At 38.3% G+C, this 20,531-nt stretch overlaps 2 protein-coding genes across 9 annotated transcripts in view; one reads left to right on the top strand and one right to left on the bottom strand.

Moving 5' to 3' along the window:
* Positions 1–61: 61 nt before the first annotated feature.
* AspRS (aspartyl-tRNA synthetase) lies at positions 62–13,477 on the top strand. Of its 4 annotated transcripts, none has more exons than XM_022076995.2 (13): positions 62–143; positions 735–801; positions 885–972; positions 1,761–1,944; positions 2,312–2,414; positions 3,543–3,723; positions 4,900–5,043; positions 6,283–6,454; positions 7,094–7,241; positions 8,043–8,232; positions 9,926–10,006; positions 10,554–10,665; positions 12,095–13,477. In XM_022076995.2, the coding sequence occupies exons 2-13, from the start codon at positions 761–763 to the stop codon at positions 12,256–12,258; spliced, it is 1,608 nt and encodes a 535-aa protein (XP_021932687.2). In that variant the 5' UTR covers positions 62–143; positions 735–760; the 3' UTR covers positions 12,259–13,477. The 4 variants fall into 4 exon arrangements, with proteins under 4 accessions (XP_021932687.2, XP_021932682.2, XP_021932684.2 ...); XM_022076990.2 differs by having other exon boundaries at positions 73–208; XM_022076992.2 differs by lacking the exon at positions 62–143 and adding an exon at positions 229–247.
* Positions 4,719–20,531, bottom strand: part of Non1 (nucleolar GTP-binding protein 1) — a 31,571-nt gene continuing 15,758 nt past the window's right edge. The window contains exons 13-16 of one of the 5 annotated variants that reach the window (XM_087351569.1): positions 15,645–18,058; positions 7,651–8,227; positions 7,123–7,278; positions 4,719–5,198 (exon numbers count right to left, since the gene is read on the bottom strand). In XM_087351569.1, coding sequence (XP_087207695.1) covers positions 17,903–18,058 — 156 coding nt within the window. In that variant the 3' untranslated portion in view covers positions 4,719–5,198; positions 7,123–7,278; positions 7,651–8,227; positions 15,645–17,902. Of the gene's footprint in view, positions 5,199–5,656; positions 8,228–15,644; positions 18,059–20,531 lie in introns of all 5 variants that reach the window. The other 4 variants (XM_087351570.1, XM_087351568.1, XM_087351571.1 and 1 more) reach the window with 4 other exon arrangements.

Genomic DNA, 20,531 nt, shown 5'->3' with positions numbered 1-20,531 from the left:
GTCATCTTCCTTTATTGGAAAAGGCTAATCGCCTGTTCCGACCTCTAATTTATTACGTTTTCCTTGAGGCAGGAAAGAGTTCACTCTGGCCACGTTACGAGCGCTGAGCATGTGTGTTTGTCGTTTGTTGGTATCCGTGGAATGTTAGTAAACTTTGTTGGAACGATTGCTGGTGGTATTAGCTGTGATTGTAAATACTTTTAATTAGGTATGGAAATGTGTACACCATTAATTAAAGGCAACAGCTGTGTGTTTCTACTAAATTAAATTATGCCACTTGTAGCTTACGTCACTGTTGTTCAGTAGCTCATTAAGTTATGGACAGCCATGCGTTTACCCTAACGTTAATATTTCATCATCTATATTTTACATATCGTAATTTGTGAAGGAACAAGAAATTGAGGATTGATGCAAGACGGTTCTATTCCGTCAAATTGTTCTGTGTATGTTATGGTGCCAGCTATTATTCATCTACGTTAAATACCTCACTGCCACCGGGTATAAACCCATTTGCAGTCAATGATAAATAATAATAAATACAAAACCAAAGTTTTAATTCCGTATGTATTCCTAAAATACCAATAGCATTTTTTATATTTGTGTATATGATCTGGGTTGTGGCCTAATAGGTTGTCGCTGTGTAGTCTTGATGGTGGTTACCAGCGTTTCAGTGCATTATGCTGTTATAATTTAGATATTTCATTACTCTTTATTTGTAACTCCTCTACTTTCAGATAAAGAAATATAAATATCTGTGATTATGGTTGTTGATATTAATGCAGAGGATTTGGCTTCAGCAGGGTGAGTATTTATTATATGTACAAACCAGTATGTGTATTGGCATATTATTACAGGCTACTGATCATTTTTACCTTCTGTATCAGAGATCATGCAAAGTCTAAGAAAGCTCTGAAGAAAGAGGCAAAGGATGCTGCTAAAGCTGCCAAGAAGGAAGAAAGAAAGGCTTTGAATGTAAGTTTTGTACAATGGTGATTCCAAAAGTATCCACAATTATTTTTTCTTTATAATTTATTGTTCTAGATGTCAGTGTCCCACGCCGTAGCTGCGCGGTCTGAGGCTTCATGCTTCGGACCGGCGATACAGAATGCGCGCTGGTTTGAGTCTCGGGGGAAAAGAAATTTTCTCATGAGCTTTCGACCAGTGCCAACCCAGCATCATGAGGAAATTGGGGAGCTACAATGAGTAGTGTAATCCGGTCAGGAAAGCTAGCAATGGTTGGGGGTTCGTCGTGCTGACCACACGTCACCCTATATCTGGTTGGATGATCATTCACCTCTGCTTAGGCATGTGAACGTGAGGCCAGCAGTCAAGCTAGTCGGCTTTGACTCTCTGGAGCTGTTACGCCACAGATTTAATTTTTAGATTTTTACAGTATTATTACTTTTCTACATAATCCCCACTTTTGAATACACTTACTCCACAAGCTTATAAAGAAGAAGAAAAAAAGGTTAAGTACAGAACCAGTCACACACTTTCATTTTGTCATCATATCCAAATTGGTAACCTCACAAAGCCTCCTTTGAGTGTTGACACAGATGAAAATCAGGTCTGGTCTGCATGGTGGATAGTCAATATCTTTGGAGTATAGTAAGAATAAACAGTTCTGCAACAAGGCAGTGGATGATTTCATATGAGTACATGAAAATACATGATACCATAAGGTAGTTTCCCCCTGTAGTTTGTCACATTTTGAGTAACAGTATAAAAATAGATTTGGGGTGTAATTTTTGTTCACTCAGGCCAGTCAACAGCAAGATACTGGAGACAGTGATGACTACTCTACAGGAAGGTATGGCCAGCATCCTATGGTACAAAGTGCAGACATAATCAAACGAGAGTTTGTGCATGTTAGGCAGCTGGAATCCAATCTTGCAGAGACAACAGTATGGGTGCGTGGTCGGCTTCACACCAGTAGAGCTAAAGGTGCACATCTTCACCTTGGCTGGGTGACATACTCCAGCTGGCTGGCTTGCTTACTGTTCATTGTTTAGCCATGATAGCTCGTTTGTTAGTCATTTCATTGTTCTTGGCAGAGTAGTTCTGTTTTTATAATTTCTGTTACACCATACATTTGACTCTAGATGAATTAATATGTCCCATGTGATGCTTCTGCAGAGAAATACATTTTACAAGTTGAAATACCTTATCTTTTAAGGAAGCTGACGGTTCACTACTGTGTTCACAATAGCCTGCCATGCTGTATAGACTTGTATTGATTTCTGTTGAAAGTTTATTTAATATGCCCCTCATTGCCTTTATATGATGTGACAGCATTTCTTTTATCCCGCAGGTAAGCAATGTTTCATTGTGCTCCGCCAGCAGCAGTACACTGTACAGTGCATCATTGCTGTCAATGAAGTGGTTAGCAAGCTGATGGTCAAGTTTGCTTCCAAGTATGTACATGCATTATGTTACCTATGTCACTTCAGCCATAGTACTTTTCATGGTGTTTAATTCAGTGGGTGTCCATTATCTTAATGCACAGTTAGCATATACTCTGAGAAATCCCAGGACATCACAGAGTGTAAAAACTAAGCATATTTGATAACACACTCATTAGGAATTTATCTAGTATGATAAGTTTATTCGGTATGCTTTTTTGCATTGTTGATGCATATATGGGAGTGGATGAATATCGCCTTGGAGGATAGAATCCAGCTACCATTCTGCTATGTAAAATTGGATTTACATTATACTGTCACATGAAAGTTACCAACCAACCAATCATTTGCCTGGAAATGGAATTTGAATATCATATAAGCATTACTAAGATGGAGAGAATGGGAAAATATGCCACATTATGTTTATATGTATATGAGATCCATGTGGCCTTCATATATGTCATATCTTGTGGGGATGGTGTGATATGTAAAAAGTAAAGTAAAGCTGTCCCACTATATGCCATGTAGGCGCTTGGGGGGAGTGGAGGTATAGCTCCTACTCATTCTTGACCTCGGCACTAGATGGGGGTGAGTGGTCAGCATCACGCCCCGGCCGCGCTTTATCCCTGGGAAAGGACCCCGGTACCCATTGGATAGGAGGCTGGGTGAGCCCCAGAGCCGATCTGGACGCAGAGGCTAGAGGAAAAATCCTCTGCCCCCGTCGGGGATCGAACCCTGGTCGCCCAATCCATAGCCAGTCACTATACTGATGTTACAGTAGTTAACATCATTACTATTCTCTGTCTCACCCAAGAACCACCCTGATGTAAACAAAGAGGAGACAGTAAGGACAGGAGTGGACAGTAAAACCAATTTTTGTTTTGCTACTTTTCCTCATTTAAACTTAATGAGTACCACTCAAATATAGCACAAACACTGAATGTGTGTCTCACTTCTGTATTCTTTTTATTATTTTACATTAAAATAGTAAAGCTAATTTGTGTTCACTCTATATAAGGATATTACGTTGGTAGATAGAGATGATGAATGGATTCTGTGAAGAGCATTTTCATGCTTTTAGGCAGAGGGACAGTTGTCATTAAGTCCTGTACCTGTATTGAATAATGTGAAAACTTGCAGTATCACAAAGGAGTCCATTGTGGATGTAGAAGCAGTAGTCCGTGTAGTGGGCTCCAAGATTGAGAGCTGTAGCCAGAAGAATGTTGAGCTCCATGTGACACAGCTGTTCTCAGTATCCTCTGCAAAGAGTCAGTTGCCCCTCCTCATTGAGGACGCAGCCCGTCCTGTCAAGGAAGATGAGGTAAGGATATTTAGGGGAGTGGGGATGAATTTATTAAGAGGAAACTAAAATTTAATTGTAAACAGATGTAATTTTATCATGACAAAGCCTGACTGCAAGATTGAATTCCATTGTAAATTATAGTTGGCCATTAGCAGAGCAGAAAGCAGAGAATGGATCTGATGTCGTCTTAGTAATGACTTGATGGGCTAGAGGCAGCACCTGACTTTTTATTTCAGGGAATACAGAAACAGGTTTACACTGCAAATTAGTCTGCAATAGTGACAGTTCCATCCAACTTGGGTTTATATTCATTTTTAGTAAGATACCAATGACCAACCACAGCTGAGCACATAATCAGTTTGACAATTTTTTTGAAATGAAATTGCATTGTAAGGAACTTCATAAACTTTGCTAAGGTTTATTGGAGTGATCAAATCAAGGATAATAAGATGGGCAGGGCATGTAGCATGTGGGAGTAAAATTCACACAATTTTTTGGTCAGAAACCTGGATGGAACAAACCATTTGGGAGACCTAATCATAGATGGGAGGATAATATTAGAGCTAATATGAAATAAAAGGGCATGGGGAACTGGACTGGTTTCAACTGGCTCAGGATGGGAACCAGTGGTGGGCTGTTTTGAACACAGTAACAATCCATTGGGTTCATGAAATGTGGAGAATTTCTTGATTGTGTGAATGACTCAAGATGGGCTCTGCTAAGTGGAGTTAGAAATGAAGTCAGAAAACTTAACTATCAAACAAGTGCCCACACTTACTATAAGGAATAATTATATAAAGTACATTTTGAGCATTGGAATACATTCAGGTTCATTGAGGTACTGCCCCATCTAAGAAAAGTTACCAGTTTCCCTAGATAAACAGTTTCAAGGAACATAGACATCTTTAGAAAATAATGAAAAAATTGTCAAAGTTGAGTATGTTCACAGCATACATAAAGTACATATCCTTTAAATAGATGAAGAGAGGTAGATAATTTGATGTAAGTCAGACTTAAAACCAGTGATCTTGAGTTTTTTATTGTTAGGTAGCAAATCAGTCATAGTTGTACATGGAAACTGCTGTAATTTAACTCTTCATTCTCTTTACAGTTTCTGCAGTGATTCTGGGTGTAAAACTTTCCTATGTTTACATTACATATGGATGTACCGTAACTTCTATTGCGTTGCTGCAGGATCCAGAAGGTCTGAACATCCGAGTGAACCAGGACACGCGACTGGACAACCGAGTGCTTGATCTAAGGACCCCAGCCAACCAGGCTATCTTCCGCCTTGAGGCTGGTGTATGCAAGCTGTTCAGAGATATCCTTACAGAAAAGGTATTTTTCATTGCCTGCTAACACTTGTCACTTGCCATTGTCACCTCCCAGCAAGTAGACGTGCTTGTCACCCATGCTATGGTTCCCTCTGTTCCAGTCCATCAGAATTATATTCCTTTTTTCTTCTTCTTGAACTGTGAGTAGTAAGTATGTACCTGTAAAATGTTAATTTAACTAATAAATATATTTATTTTGTACAGTCTATACACAAACGTTTGAAGTTTATTGGTGTTGTAAAAATTATATAATATTAAAACATTTTGTTGTGTAAAATATTATATTAGCGCTCTTAATCGTAAATACGATTTTACATTATATTTTTTAGCGCTTTTATTAAAACGACATGTTTCGACGGGTAATACCGTCGTCTTCAGGTTTTTATCAATTTAAAATATATTAAAAACTATTAGATATTTGATGCAATATATTATAATGATCCGTAGTTCTGTTTGTAGCTTTCCATTTTCATGGTAAGTTCCTTATTGTAGTCAGACGTTATATTTATCTGTGGAATTAATGTTTAATTATTTTCTTGGAATGAGTATGAATTGACATAGGAAATAAATAAATAATCGTATAAATATATATTAAAAATAGTAAACGAGGAACATACCAAGAGATGTTGTGTAGAGTAACGGCGTCTGACGGCTGGTGAAGAGAATCTGTGTCTGATGTATGTATGTTGTTTGAGGGTTATTTATATATAAGTGAAAGTTGTTTCATGGGGTAGGGTCAAGAAACTGTATGACGTTGAAGATGGGATTGTTAAGGTGGATGTTGTTATCATTTAATGCAGTGAACACCGTTCATCTAGTGAGATTTCAGGTTTTCATTGCAGAAAGTGTGAAGACGGCTGTCGTCTAGGTTGTCGCACCTCTTAGTCTGGTAGAAGTTTATATCAGTGTTTCAGAGGTGCTTGCACATCACCCGAAGATGAAGGCAGCAAGTACCTCTGAAAGGTAAACTTCTACTAGACTACAGTGTTTAAGATTTGTTGCATTTAGTTTTGTTCTAAGGATGATTTACTGCATTAAGCACCAGGGCTTTACCCCACATGTCATTCACACTGAAGTTGGGGGGGCGGGGGATAGTGTAAAAGTTATTAGGTGTCATAATTCTATAAATATTTGCAAATAGAACTTTACAGGTTAGATTTCTGTATCCCCCCCATGATGTGATTTGCTGCACTGAATTTCCAAAGAGGACAGAGTAAGTGGTGCTCTGTTTGATGTGTTACAGGGTTTTTTGGAGATCCATACTCCAAAGATCATTTCAGCAGCAAGTGAGGGTGGGGCCAACGTGTTCACAGTGTCGTACTTCAAGGGATCTGCATATCTTGCTCAGAGTCCACAACTGTACAAACAGATGGCAATAGCAGCTGACTTTGATAAGGTGTTCACCATTGGAGCTGGTAACCATCAGTCAAGATTGGTGTTTAGTGCATGAAGTGATGTCCTTTGAATGCTTTGCATCTGAACTCCAAGTTCAGTTTTTGTACCATCATTATAAATCCTTCCTGAGACAGAATTTTGAATTGGGTCTTGGATGAGATTATTGTAGTGTAAAATTCAGAAAAGCTTGTCAAACAGTAATCTACCAGAGTTCATTTAATTTGTTCGGAAAGTGCCGTAAACCTCTATCTTCAAACGTCCTATGTTAAAAGGAAAGTTTGTTATTCATATATCAAATTATTTACAGTTTTTCCGGAAAATGGGTTTTATTAGTTGTTTATTCAATGTAATGGTTGTTGCCCTTGGTGGACTAGTGGTTAGTGTGCTCGCCACTGGACCCAAGGTTTGCGGGTTCAATCCTGGCCAGGGTCAGTGGATTTTTAAGGGTGATAAAAATCCGTAGCACAACATCCTTCAGAGGGGAAGTAAAGCCAATGGTCCCATGTTGTAGATTTACAGCGTGTAAAAGAACCCTACTCACTACTCATAAATGCACACTTCAAGACCAAGAAACCTCAAAGAGAGAGAGAGAGAGGTGTGGCGAAAACCCACAAACGGGTTGTAGAGCCAAAAAACAACATGTACATGATGTGTTGCAGTATTTCGAGCAGAGGACAGCAATACACACCGTCATCTTACTGAGTTTGTGGGCCTGGACCTGGAGATGGCATTCAAGTACCACTACCACGAGGTCCTTGACACCATTGGCGACACCTTCACACAGATGTTCAAAGGACTTCGTGACAGGTGAATATACTGCTGGAAATATCTCAGCTCCAGACATCTGTCAATAAGAATTACAGTTATGACAAAGTACAGATTAATGCAGACAGAAAATGAAGAAGGAAAGTAGAGAAGTAACATAGATTGAGTTATGTGAGAGCTTATAATTTCAAAGTATTTCTTGCTGTAATGAGTACACATTATATATAGCCAGTCAAAGCACCTGTTATAGAAATCAACTGATTACTAAGAGTGTTTGTACACACTTCACAGTACACATCTTGTCAGCTAAACCTCACTTTTGTAACTTATATGTTCCATATTTCAGTATGTAATTTATATCATGTTTGTAATATATGCATCTCATTTTTCATTCTATTTCACACATTTCATTCTTATGTGAAAAGAAAAGTAAAGCAGTCCCACTACACACCATGTAGGTTGCTTGGGCAAAAAGGTGGTATAGCTCCTACTCATTCTTGACCTCTGCACTAGATGGGGGCGAGTGGTCAGCATCACGCCCTGGCCATGCTTTACCACCGGAAAGGGACCCCAGTACCCACTGGATAGGAGGCTGGGTGGGCCCCAGAGCTGGTCCTGATACAGAGTATAGAGGATTGAACCTGTCACCCAGCCCATAGCTAGTCACTATACTTACTGAGCTATCCCAGCTCATTCCATTCTGTTTAGTGGTTCTATGGATTTTTATGAGACTTGTATTCATTAACCCTATGTTACAATGTAATACTCCCAGCATTACTTGATATGTATGATCTGTCCCTTGAATCAAAGATACTGTGGTAACGTAACTTTATATTGCTGCAGATACGCTGATGAGATTGCTGGCGTTGGACAGCAGTTTGCAGTTGAACCCTTCAAATTCCTGGACCCTCCACTTAAGCTGGAGTTTGCAACAGCAGTGGCAATGCTGCGAGAGGCAGGAGTAAACATGGGAGATGAGGATGACCTCAGTACACCGGATGAGAAGCTGCTTGGCCGGCTTATCAAAGCTAAAGTAAGATAATCATGTTCTATCATAGAAGAATATCAGGCAAAGTCTCACCCAACAAATGTTTTTGGAAATAGGGAGAAAAGTGTCTTTTAACACATTCTTAAGTATGACATTTTCATGAATTGCATTCTCAACCATGATTTGAGACCCACATCCATCAAATGATGTAATTAATGAATTTGTAAGCACTCAAGTTCTAACAAAATAGCTTTTCCTTAAATGTGACTTCTGTACTGTATTTACTCATGTGTAACATACACTTTATTTTTTGGCTGAAAAATTAAAAAATAAAGTATTTGTGTATAACATGCTTTGAAATATATAAAATATAGGTGGTGAAAAAAAGAGATTATGTAGGCAGAGTTGGTATTCATTTTTGCAGGTGGTATTTTGTAATGGTATTTTGTAATGAAACTGGCCTGGTCACATTCATATTTTAAATTAGTCAGATGATGGCATGGTACCTGCATCTTGTCGTGGTGGTGGGGCTTGAGTACCTCAGTGACCCCAAGAGCTATGCTGGTGGTAGCATAGCTACTGGTAGGGCCACCCTAGCCAGATTGGTTGAGGGGGAGAGGTCAGACTAAGACAGGTACCCTGGTCCTCAAAGTTGGGGGTTGGTCGCAAGGCTAACAACCTTGCACCGTAAAAAAGATGTTTCGAAACCTCAATCAAAGCCTCGGAATGGACCGAATGGAGGAGGCCATGGACCGAATACGGACTAGAGAGCCATAGAAGAAGTCAGATGATGCCATGTTGGTGGCTTTTCTTTGAGAGCAACAGAAAATGCAAAATTCATAATTATAAATCATTTACACACTCAGTCAGTCTGCAGACATCTTCTGGTTTGTTTGAAGAACTCTCCCTGAAACTAATTTCTACATGGAATTTTTGTAAGAGTTCAAGAGATTGGATAACTGAGGAGCTCATCCTCCAGTTGTTGAATGTGGTAAGGAAATGGTGGCCTGGTGCTTTCTTATGCAAGCATATTATGTTAGTTTTAGACAGCTTTGATGGACAGATGACAGGCACAATGCATGGAGTTGTTTATCCAAATTAAATCAGATACACAGGCCCAAAGACGATTCAGAACAACATATCACAAGATTCCACCATCAAAACCATTGATACATGCCTGGTACAAACAGTATAAGAAGACCAGAAGTGGTTTGCATTAGAAAGACAAAGGGGATCCATGTGTGTCTGCACAAAGTGTCGCAGGATCTTTGTCTGCAGTCCATGTAAGTTGACACAAGCTTCAGCATGTGAATTGCAAATGCCACATTTGACAATGCATCAGGTGTTACGGAAATGTTTGTGTCTCTATGCTTGCAAGTTACAAGTGGTGCAGGCTACTATGCCAGATGATAGGGTAGCTCATAAGGAATTTGCAGTGACCACACTTGAGAAATTGGAAGAAGGCAACAAATTCTTGATGAAAATTATGTTCTGTGACAAGACTACATTCCATATTTCAGGGAAGGCAAATAGAACGTGCGCATATGGGGATCAGAATTATTTCCTACAGCAGGAAAGCAGGACTCAGGCTCAGTGAAGCAATCTTGATGGCTTCCATATAAAACATTTTGAAGTAGTTACTGATAGAATTAAAGTGATGCTTACTTTTGATATAGCACACTTGATTCTCTCATAATTGATCTTTCCACAAGGTCACAGTGGGCACTTTCTGTTGCAGTATGACACTGACTTCTATATCCTGGATAAATACCCATTGGCAGTGCGACCATTCTACACAATGCCAGACCCAAAGGACAATGTGAGTAACATACATGCTTAATGACATCAAACTGTGGTTTTGGTACTAACTTTTTCATGCCATAGTACAGCATCTTCCCTGAGCAATTAGTGTCTTGTTTTTTGGATGTCCTGTATCAGTACAGTCCACTCCAAATCTCCACAACCTGTTTGTCAGATTTAAATCAGAATACTTTTTCCACCATCTATGCTCCAGTGTCCCAAATAGACTATTTATGTAAATTTTCCAATCTAAACATTTATAATGTTCTCATGTCCTCTGCATGTTGTCACACTGTATCCTTGATCATGTAGTCACACTGATAATAATAGGATAAAAGTACAACCTTGAAGCCCTCATTATATAAACGTTTATATTCAGTTTTGAATATCAAGATCCTGATATTTTTGTCGGATGTGTGCTTTTGATTGAACGAAAGATATTTTAATTTTATGTGGGAGTCGATTATATACTCTTTGTACATGGTATGGTATGGCATGGCATGTTATGAATGACATAATTCTAATGCAAAATACTGCTTTTATCTTATGACTGATTTTGTTTTCAGAAAAAGTCCAATTCATATGACATATTTATGAGGGGGGAGGAAATTATGTCTGGGGCACAGCGAATCCATGACCCAGAATTCCTCACTGAGCGAGCAAAAGTTCATGGTGTTGGTATGTAAGACAGTATAGTTACAGCAGTTTGAAATTATTTCTGGGCTGTTCCTGAAGAAATTACAGCTCTTTATTTTCATACTGCGTATTTAAACAAAATGTGTTATATTTTTGTTCATCAAAGGTGGCTTCTGTCAATATTTGGCACACGTTGAAAGGCTCTAATTTTTCAGTGAACTTGAAATAATTCCAAAGCTTTTGGATCTATATAAAAAGCCATCTCCTGCAGTAGCAGTCAGTAAGGACACAAGTATACCAATATATTCATATAGCAAGATTCTCACTACAAAGAGTGATAGTAAACTGATAGTTGCAGCCCAAGTTAATAGTAAAGCTGTACTGTTGTTTTAATGCAGTTAGGATAATTGGAATGCTCAACAAATGATGTACGAATTGAAGATTTCTGTCTTCTGGGTTGTTGCACTGTGTAGTATGGTCGATGTTTACCAACGTTTCTGAGGTCATACTGCCTCCATCATCAGGGCGATGAATGTGCCAATTGGGTGGGTGGGGGCTAGGTTTATAGGAGCCGGACTGTGAATGGAGTAGCCTGCCTACAGCCAATGGGAGCAGGTGTCAAATCAGGCATGGGTAAGGGAATTTTCTTCGGCGGAAGACCAACAGACTTGATGTTGTGCCTGGCCAGCAGCCTGCTTATGCGATTGAAAGTCATCCTGATGTAGGACAGGAGAAACCAGCCTCAGTTGCCTCTTCCCCCCCCCCCCCCCAAAAAAAAAACCCAAACAAAAAAGCATTTTCTCACAAACATTTTATGTGCTAAATAAGAGTTCAGCGGCTGCTCTATCTGAACACTCGCAGCATGAGGGTGTATAAGGGACATGGAGATAATTCCTAATGTATTCTAGGTCTTGGCACTAGAAGGAGATGAGTGGTCAACGCCACAATCTCCAGCCCCCTCATCGCAGGGAAAATATTCACTGGTGCCCTTTGCATAACAATTTCAGTTGGCTCCAAACCTGCTTTAGGTGTGGTAGTAAAGAGAAAAATCCTCATGACACCAGCTGCCCAGCCCATCGTCAGCCAGTCACTCTATTCACTAAGCTGTCAGTAACCTGTGGCATTTCAGTGTCATTTTTATAACTGCAGTCTAAAATATTTAATTGGTATTAAATGGATCAATAAAAATTTATGTCTTCAAGAATAGTAATAGTCATGTTTGCCCAAATTTATCTCAACATTTAGTTTTAGATTCTACATTCTTAAGGTTTTCTTGATATAAAATTTCATATAAATCCATTTAGTGAGAGCATTGTTGTTGTTAGGTCACAGAGACATGCATCTTTCTTTGGGAATTCTATGTATAAAGAATGTCTACAAGCTTAGATTGCACTGTAACTGATTTATTCTTGTTTACTTAGTACTCATTTGTTTTGGCCATTATCACATTAGAATATTATTCTTTTTGCAGATCTTGAGAAGATTAAGGCATACATAGATTCCTTCCGTTTCGGCTGTCCTCCTCATGCAGGTGGTGGTATTGGACTGGAAAGAGTTGTCATGTTGTATTTAGGTTTAGACAACATCCGGAAAACGTCGATGTTTCCACGTGACCCCAAAAGAATAACTCCATAAACATGCATGAATCAGAAAGGCAATGTTTTGTAAGTTCCACTCACCAATGTAGTGAATCATAGGGAAATAATACTTTTGAGATTTTGATATCTGTACTATATTATAATGAAAATTGTGCTGCAGGCACCTTCAGAATTACAATAACTAAAGTTGAATATGGCTACATTGCAGTCTAAATTCTGGAGTGAAACAAGGGTTCATGTTGAAGTATAATTTGCATAATGGACCCATACTGAAATGAACCCATGGAATGTGGATGGTTTAACTGAGAGGGATGCAGCCCTTGAAACCAATTAGATATGCCCATGAAAATTTGAGTAATCTACTGATCTTTGGTTTCAAATGGGTATTTTTCTTCAGTCAAACATATTTAAGCTTAAAATACTTGCTTATTTAGTAGTATGTTAGATTTTCACAGCAGTGAGTCTGAATATGGCTGTCTTCTAGGTTGTAGCACCATGATAATTTAAGTTTTTGAATTAAATGTATCAGATAAATACAAAACGTTCTCATCCAACCAGTGTCTATAATGCAAGTGAGCTACAGCAGAGTGCTCAACCAGCAGGCCACAAGTGTGTTTTGTGCAGCCAACATATATTTATTGTGATATTGAGTTACCCTATATGATGAATAGTAGTTACTGATACTGTTCTACTAATGGCCTCAGTACCATTTTTAATAAATTGTCTTGAAGGTTCAATAAATTGTCCACATTCATAATATTGTTGCCCATAAGTCAGTAAGCAAGGGTAAATGGAGCCTTGGGTTTTGAAGAGGTCAAGCACCCCTAATCGACTGGTTTTCATTTCCATTCTGAGAAGTGAAACATCTGAAATGTTATATTTTTCCATGTGATGTTAACACCCAGAAGTCAGGAAAGGCCTTGCATTAGATCTCATTGTATTTCAGTTCAATACACATCCTGTGCTGTTTAAAATAATTTATCCTGTGTAGCTAGCCCTTATTAGTCATCAAAGCCTTAGTCGATGGTGTTTGCAGCCCAGTTAACATTTTTTCTTAACTAACAGTTACTGTGTAAAATGCCAAAATATGGTTTTCCTCATATAGCAGTATATTTGTCATACAAAATAGTATGCATTGTTTTCAGTGGAATGTTTAATTTTTGTACACATTTAAGATGGCAGTATAATAAAACAGAATGAGACAAATGTATGTATGTGTGTGTGTGGAACTAATAAAGATTGGTTTTTAGAATGTATCCCTTTCTTAGTTGTGTATTTAGAGCAAACCACCTCTTCAGGGAGCATCTTGGTGTTGGGCTTGGAAATGGGTTTTCTTATGAAATCTACTAGACTATCAACACCCAAAAAGGGGTGATCTTATACAATGAAAAGCAATTTCCACACTTCAGGATAACTTTCCAGTATTAACTGACTGCTTATCTTATTAAAGTCAGTAATGTACAAAAATTGCACAATGTTCATGAACATTACACATAAAATGTTTCATATCTTTGCTATGGTTTGGTTTCAGCAGTGATAGTTAAGGATCAATGCCTGTTGACTATAAGTTTCACTTTACTGTGACAAAGCATAGTACTTGTCACTTACCACTGCATCCCTAGTTATGATAAAGCTTCAAAGAATTCATAAATGTAACCTGCTTGAGCCATTGTATTGTTTCAGTGAGCACTTGTTACCTTTGTTCAAAAGATTTAAAACTGGTATATATGTAACTAAATTTGCCTGATTATTTATTTTGTAACTGTACTTCTTAGTAGCTACTGTAAAAATTGTCATCAAGCACTTCCAGTACCCATAAGCACCTAACTTTTTGACTTTACAGGGTTTTTGATGTACTTTTTAGTACTATGAAGTCTAATTTGATTAGGTTTATAGTTTCCATCACTGTCTGACACTGAGACCTGAAGATGGATTGAATACTGGAGCAACTACCTTTGTGATATATTGGGTATATTTAAAAAGTACATATTCTATCAAATCAAGTCATACATGAAACAAATACAGCATATGAGCCACAAACTGTTTAAAAGCTATAAGAAAATGTGTTCAAGCCAGTGCGGGGACATTTTCAGCATCCTGCAGATTGATGGAGAATATAGGGTAGGTTGGCACAAGAAGAAGAGATTCTTCCCAAAAGCAATAACACTTGGAATCTTCACTAATAGTAAACATAAGTTATTTTCTAGGATTTAAGATTAGTTGTACATTCTGTAATTTGTGAAAGCAAGAGAAACAAGGTAAAGAATTGTAGAGTTCAATTTTTAACATTTTCTAGGTATACTGAAAGTTTATGCAGTTTAAGGCATGTGGATCAGTTGATTTGCAACCAAACAAAAATTAAGGGATGGCAGTAGGATTACACATTTGTAAACTGGAATCACCAATGGGACAGTTCACTATGCAGATTGCAGCAAAAGATACAGAAATATCACTCATCAATTGCATGTAGTTAAGAGCAGAGCAGTGTGATCAATTGGCAACATGTTAATCACCTGAGAAAAACAGTGTAGCTGGTAGAACTTTTTTTTCATGGTAGAGGGCATCACATGACAGCCATTCCTCAACTTGGAGGGAGTAAGGTAGAGAAGGCACACAAAATGTGCATTGGTGGACTGTCGCTGCCAAAGTAATTGTGGGGACATGAAGATAGTCTTACTACATTCCAGAAACATTATCACAGGCCAAACAAACATGAGCATTTGTCCTATGACTGATTATGAAGAGTAATTTCAGAAGTTGGTGCATGTTGTCTGTTTCTTCCAGTTTAAAAGTTGCCACTTTACAGACAATGCCCATGTCAGTTTTGTTGGCTTATGGCTTGGTTTGTATGAGATAGCAAAACAGGTATTCACCATCCAAAAAACAATGTGTGACAGTATTTACTCCATAACTACACATACACAATGCTGATAATGAGCAAAAATGGAGAAGTGTCTTTTTAGACAGCAGTACTGAGCAGAGCATGTCATGCCAACACCCTTCCCAGTCTTGTCCCTTTCAGAAACAAGGTAAATGCCAACAAGAGAAACTAGAATCTAGACTTCCTTCTTCTAGACTAGAGGTACAAAAGCTAAGAAACTACATGGATTGCTAACCACAAATTATTTCAGATATAAAACTGCAAGTACAGTTAATGCAAAACTCATGGAAGAAAACCGATGACAAGGTAGGAAACACTCTTTAATGAAAATGCTGGGAAAAAATCTCTCATTTTGTACTATTTTTCCTGGTATGTAACGAAAAACTTGTCATTATTTTCCTCACTATAATTAAGCTATACATTTTCTGTAGCTCCCCACCCACTTCTTAAACACGTGCAGTAGGCCATTTCCGGACATCTTACGTAGGATAGCAGCGGTAGCTTGTTTCACTTCAGTGTTAGTGCAGAATTTGTCCTCGTACCTTATGTTTATACGTTGGAAATGCCCAAAAATCACACGGGGCGAGGTGGGTGTCCTACAGGTGTTCCACCGATATCTGCTAGCTGCGCCATTGCAAAACATGTTTGCCGTACAAACAGACACTTTGAAATGACGACCTATGCATTAATAGCCGAACACACTTCAGGAAAAAACAGAGAGAATGCGCCATCTCGATCAAGGCCACTGAAAATGGGCGGTATAATTTTTCGAAACATTATGTTATCTCTGATAACGTATCACTTCCATGAAATGTAGTACCTGTTTGATATTGCTCACACAATTTCATGAAATTTCACTTACAAAACACTTCCAGGAACCTGCTGAAATTCACAATGACATCATAACTGAATACTGGATTTAAGGTGAATAATCATGTTTTTGACCATGTTTGGTGGGTCCGTGACACCACGGCATGGCGCATCCTCAGGTTGCGGATGGAGGAACAGGCATCCACTTACGGAGATTAGCTTCGAATATATTGAATATGCAGCCGTGGACAGCTGACAAGGGGTGGCCCTCCAGCATGGGGGTTGGGCGTGAGGATAACAACCTTCCACCGTAAAAAACTATATTGTTACGAAAAAATTTCCAAGCCTCGGTACTGGACAATCTTTGGCACGACCAATAGTAATTCAAAAATTGATTTGAGATTTGGAACCAGGAGTTAGGAATATATATATATATATAATAGTATAAGTTACATGTAGTGGCAGTGAAAGTGAGATAGGAGGGGAAGGGTATGATCCCAATGGAAAATTTTCTATGGAAAGGGGAATAATAATCATCAGATGGAGACAGGGTTTTTGGCTTCATAGCAGAATTAGGGCAGCACTTAAGACAGTGGAATTTGTTCGTGACAGGTTGTCTTACATAATTTGGAAAAAAAGTTGGTGTTATTGTCCTTAATGTTTATGCCCCAACTGAAGACAAAAGCGATGATATCAAGTATAGCTTTATGAAGTAGAATCAGAATTTGATACATTTGCCAAGTATCACACAAAAATTCTACTAGATTTCAATGCAAAAATTGGCTGAGGATATTTTCAAACCCCCAATAGGTAACGAGTCTACATGCACTTTGTAATGACAATGGTGTTAGAGCAACAAAATTTGTGACATCAAAAGATCTAATTGTAATGAGTTTAGATACAATACACTTGGACTTCTCCAGATTGTAGCACACACAATCTGATAGATCATGTTTTAGTAGATAATATAAGGTACACAAGTATAATTGATGTGAGGTCATTCAGAGGAGCAGATTGTGACACTGACATTATATGATATTGGCAAAAGTGGGGGAGAGGCTTTCAGTAAGTAGACATATTAAGCAAAATTTCAACACAGAAATATCAGATTTCAAAAAATTAAATGAGGGAGAGGCAAAGAAGCAATATCAGATCATAATTCTGAATAGGTTTCAAATAATAGAGATGGATAAAGATGATGAAAGTATAAATATCAGCAGGGAGTGGGAAAATGTCAAAATTTCAGCCAAAGAGAAACTAGGATACAGCAGGAGAAAGCAAAATAAACCATGGTTTTATCAAGAATATTCAAAATTAATAGATCAAAGGAAGCAAACAAAATTTCCATGGCTGCACGACCCAAACAAAACGAATATGGATAATCTATGTAATGTCAGATGTGAAGCTAGTAGAACCTTTAGGAATAAGAAACGGGAATATCTGAAAGGCAAAATTACTGAGCTTGAAACAAATAGTAAGGACAAAAATATCAGAGGTATGTACAAAGGCATAAATGATTTTAAGAAAGGATATCAACTTCCAACTAATTTGGTAAAGCATGATAATGGCAACTTACTGGCAGATGCAATCAAAATTTTGAACAGGTAGAAAATTTTTTTTAACCAGCTTTGGTTAATTAGATGATGAACCTTCAGATTCCCTAAGCCATCTAGTTGGTTAATCACGTTTTTTAAAGCGTCTCTAAACTCACCATACTAGCAAGAATGTTGCCTTTTTGAGAAGTGATTCATAGTATTGGAAGGTTTGAGGTTTGGAGGTAAACATTTGTATACCTCCAATACCTAAAAAGAAATAGTATAACATTCACCAGAAAACATTTTTGAGCATAATAGTAAGACAAGTGATCACAGTTTTTCATGGTGATCAAGCTCTGATGGCAACAAAGTCTGGAAAATGTAATACCATGGAGATAAGACACCACTCCACAATGAAAGAAAAATAACATCTTTAATATTATAACAATGGTACATTATCGACGATCAGTTTTGCCAATACCACGCTTTCCAGAAAACAAATGCTTAGGCATCTTGGTGCCAATGAATCTGTCAGCTTCACCCTTAAGACCTTTCTTGCCAACCTTCTTTGCAATTGCTTTATGGGCAGCCTTCTTCAACTTCTTTTTCATCTGTGGAGAAAAAAACAACAACATGAAAATTAGTCATTTGTGTTGGCCCAAGTACTGGGTATGTAGCCAGTCAGCCACATCGTCTGCAAAGATACAACTAGTTTGTTACGAAATTAATACAACAGGAAACACTTGGCATCAAAACAAAGCACTTATTGGTATATACACTCATGTTACATAATAAACTTTCATGATTCGTAGTTATTATTGTACAGGTAGCCCTCAATTTACGCCGGGGATGCGTTCATGGACGAACCGGCGTAAATTGAAACTCTTTTATAATGTAAATCAATCGGAAGTCAATGACATGCGTTCCCAGCACCCAAACATTGACGAGTAATATAAAGGCATTACATTTAAAGCTCTGAAATAATGTAAATAAAATCAAGGGAATTTAAAAAATACTATATTATATACACTTACAATTGGAATTCATTAGTCCCTGCAATTGACTGCGATTCTTCCATGTGATTGATGTGTACAGTCATCTCTGCTGTTATGCGATAGTTGCATTCATGTAAGACGCCGACCTATACAAAATCGCGTAGTAAAAATAACCCCGGTACCTCTGCAGAAATTAAATTAGTCCTTTGAAAGTTTTAAGTGCCAGGAATGAAATTGCATAAGAGCAAACTTGCATTTGCAAAAGTTTGCATTTCACAAACAGCTTTTACCGATTCATCGATCTAATTGGAGGAAATTCGCATTTATGAAACATACGTAATTGCAGAGATGACTGTATTTATAATGTTTATTCAAAATCAGCGATGTAAGAATTACGATTTAGTATAAGAAGCAGTACGAGATACATTTTAAAACTTTATAAATAATAGTAAAATATATTTGTTTGACTTTCTGGTTTCAAAATAGGCATTATTCTGAATTGGCTCAAATTTAACCGGTGCAAATCGAGGGCTACCTGTAGTATGAATTCATCCGTTTTTCTGCTAAAGAAATCTACTGAAAAGTTATAACCCCGTTTATTTGTTAAGTGTCATAGGATAAGATGAAAATTAAAACTGACTCTATAATCTATTTATGGGGTGTTGATGAATAATATTATATATAAGAAATTTTTATTGTTGGATGTTGCAATCCTCAGTACAGTGGAAGCATCACATCATTATAAAGTTGTGTGGCTGTGAAAGGTGCTCCATACGTCTACAACACACTCAGTTGAAGATACTGGGTTATAATTTTTCAGTATAATTTTAGCATACAGTAAATATACAGTATAACAATAACTGCAAACTTAAATGGCATATCACAAAAAGGAGCAAGATGACTGAAAATTGGTGAAAGAAAGTAGTCTGCTGTTACAAATTTATGTAAAAGTGTGATATTTCATTTTTAATAATAATATAAAGCAGAACTCTTGAATGTGTATTGCATTAAAAATGCATGTAAGTATAACATATTGTGACGTCAACACCTATCGACTATTGTTATGGGCTCTCTATGTCAGCTCTGATTTATTGACAACAATGGACACACGCTGGCTCCTCAGCTGCCATGGTCCACAGACCCGGTGCTCCTCACACGCAGCTTCAGGCCCTCAGCACCCCCACTGGACACACGCTGACCCCTCAGCCACCACAGTCCACAAACCCGGTGCTCTCGACTCGCAGCCTTCAGCCTGTAGCACTCCACTGGACACATGCTGGCTCCTCAGCCACGACAGTCCACGAACCTGGTGCTCCTCGCACGCAACCAATCCTCACTCTTCATTCAGCGCCACACCAGACCGCTCGATGGCTCTGCACTCTCTTCACACTCTTAACGTAGTCTTCCACCCACGCAAGACTCTCACCACTTCATACAAGACTTCACTCTTCCACACTCTCCACTTCTGCTCCACCATCCACTATCGACTCTAGACTACCAGCACTCAGGCAGGTGACCTTTTATATTCGCCAGCCCAGTTGTGGAATGTTCCAGATCAAGGATCTTGAAGATACGCTTTATGGAAGGTTAGGTTTAAGGAGGGGAATGCGCCGTCTGGAAAATTCTGTGGCGGCCACACCCATAGCCTGCGTCCACTAGCCAGGGAGGGGAGTTAGATGGTCCCTCCCCTCCAGTGTGAGCCAAAAGCTCTTTTGGAGCCACATCACACTATGAACCCTTCCCAAGCTATATTCAAATACACACACAACCCTGCAGTGTCAACATGAGGGGTATTTCTGAAGTAAATGTGTATCACAGTGACAGTAGTAAAGGAGTGACAGGACGTAGAATCTGAGATTCTTTTCATTGTAGCAAAACTTCATTATAATGAAGAAAATTTGTCAGTCCACAGAACCTTTGTTATACTAAAATTTTGCTGTGTGTCATAAGACCCCCTTTCAGTGGAAATACTTTCCTAGGAAAGTTAATGAAACTCTGTCAGCTATTCCACAAGTAATTAGGAAGAATAGAAACATAAGTAACCTGCTTTGCCAATTTGGCTTGGAAATGAAAAGCCTGCAATGGTCCT

The sequence above is a fragment of the Zootermopsis nevadensis genome, unplaced genomic scaffold (assembly GCF_977971745.1).
Source record: "Zootermopsis nevadensis isolate Lab colony 2312 unplaced genomic scaffold, Znev_1.0 Znev_ptg000019l, whole genome shotgun sequence".
Lineage (NCBI taxonomy): Eukaryota > Metazoa > Arthropoda > Insecta > Blattodea > Termopsidae > Zootermopsis > Zootermopsis nevadensis.
Note: the sequence above shows the minus strand (reverse complement) of the source record. Positions and strands in the feature narration are given on the sequence as shown.

Coding starts and splice junctions, on each gene's coding strand:
- AspRS (XM_022076995.2), top strand. CDS start 761: ATGGTTGTTGATATTAATGCAGAGGATTTGGCTTCAGCAGG. Junction 2,415..3,542: donor ATGGTCAAGTTTGCTTCCAA/GTATGTACATGC, acceptor GAAAACTTGCAG/TATCACAAAGGAGTCCATTG. Junction 8,233..9,925: donor GCCGGCTTATCAAAGCTAAA/GTAAGATAATCA, acceptor TTTCTGTTGCAG/TATGACACTGACTTCTATAT.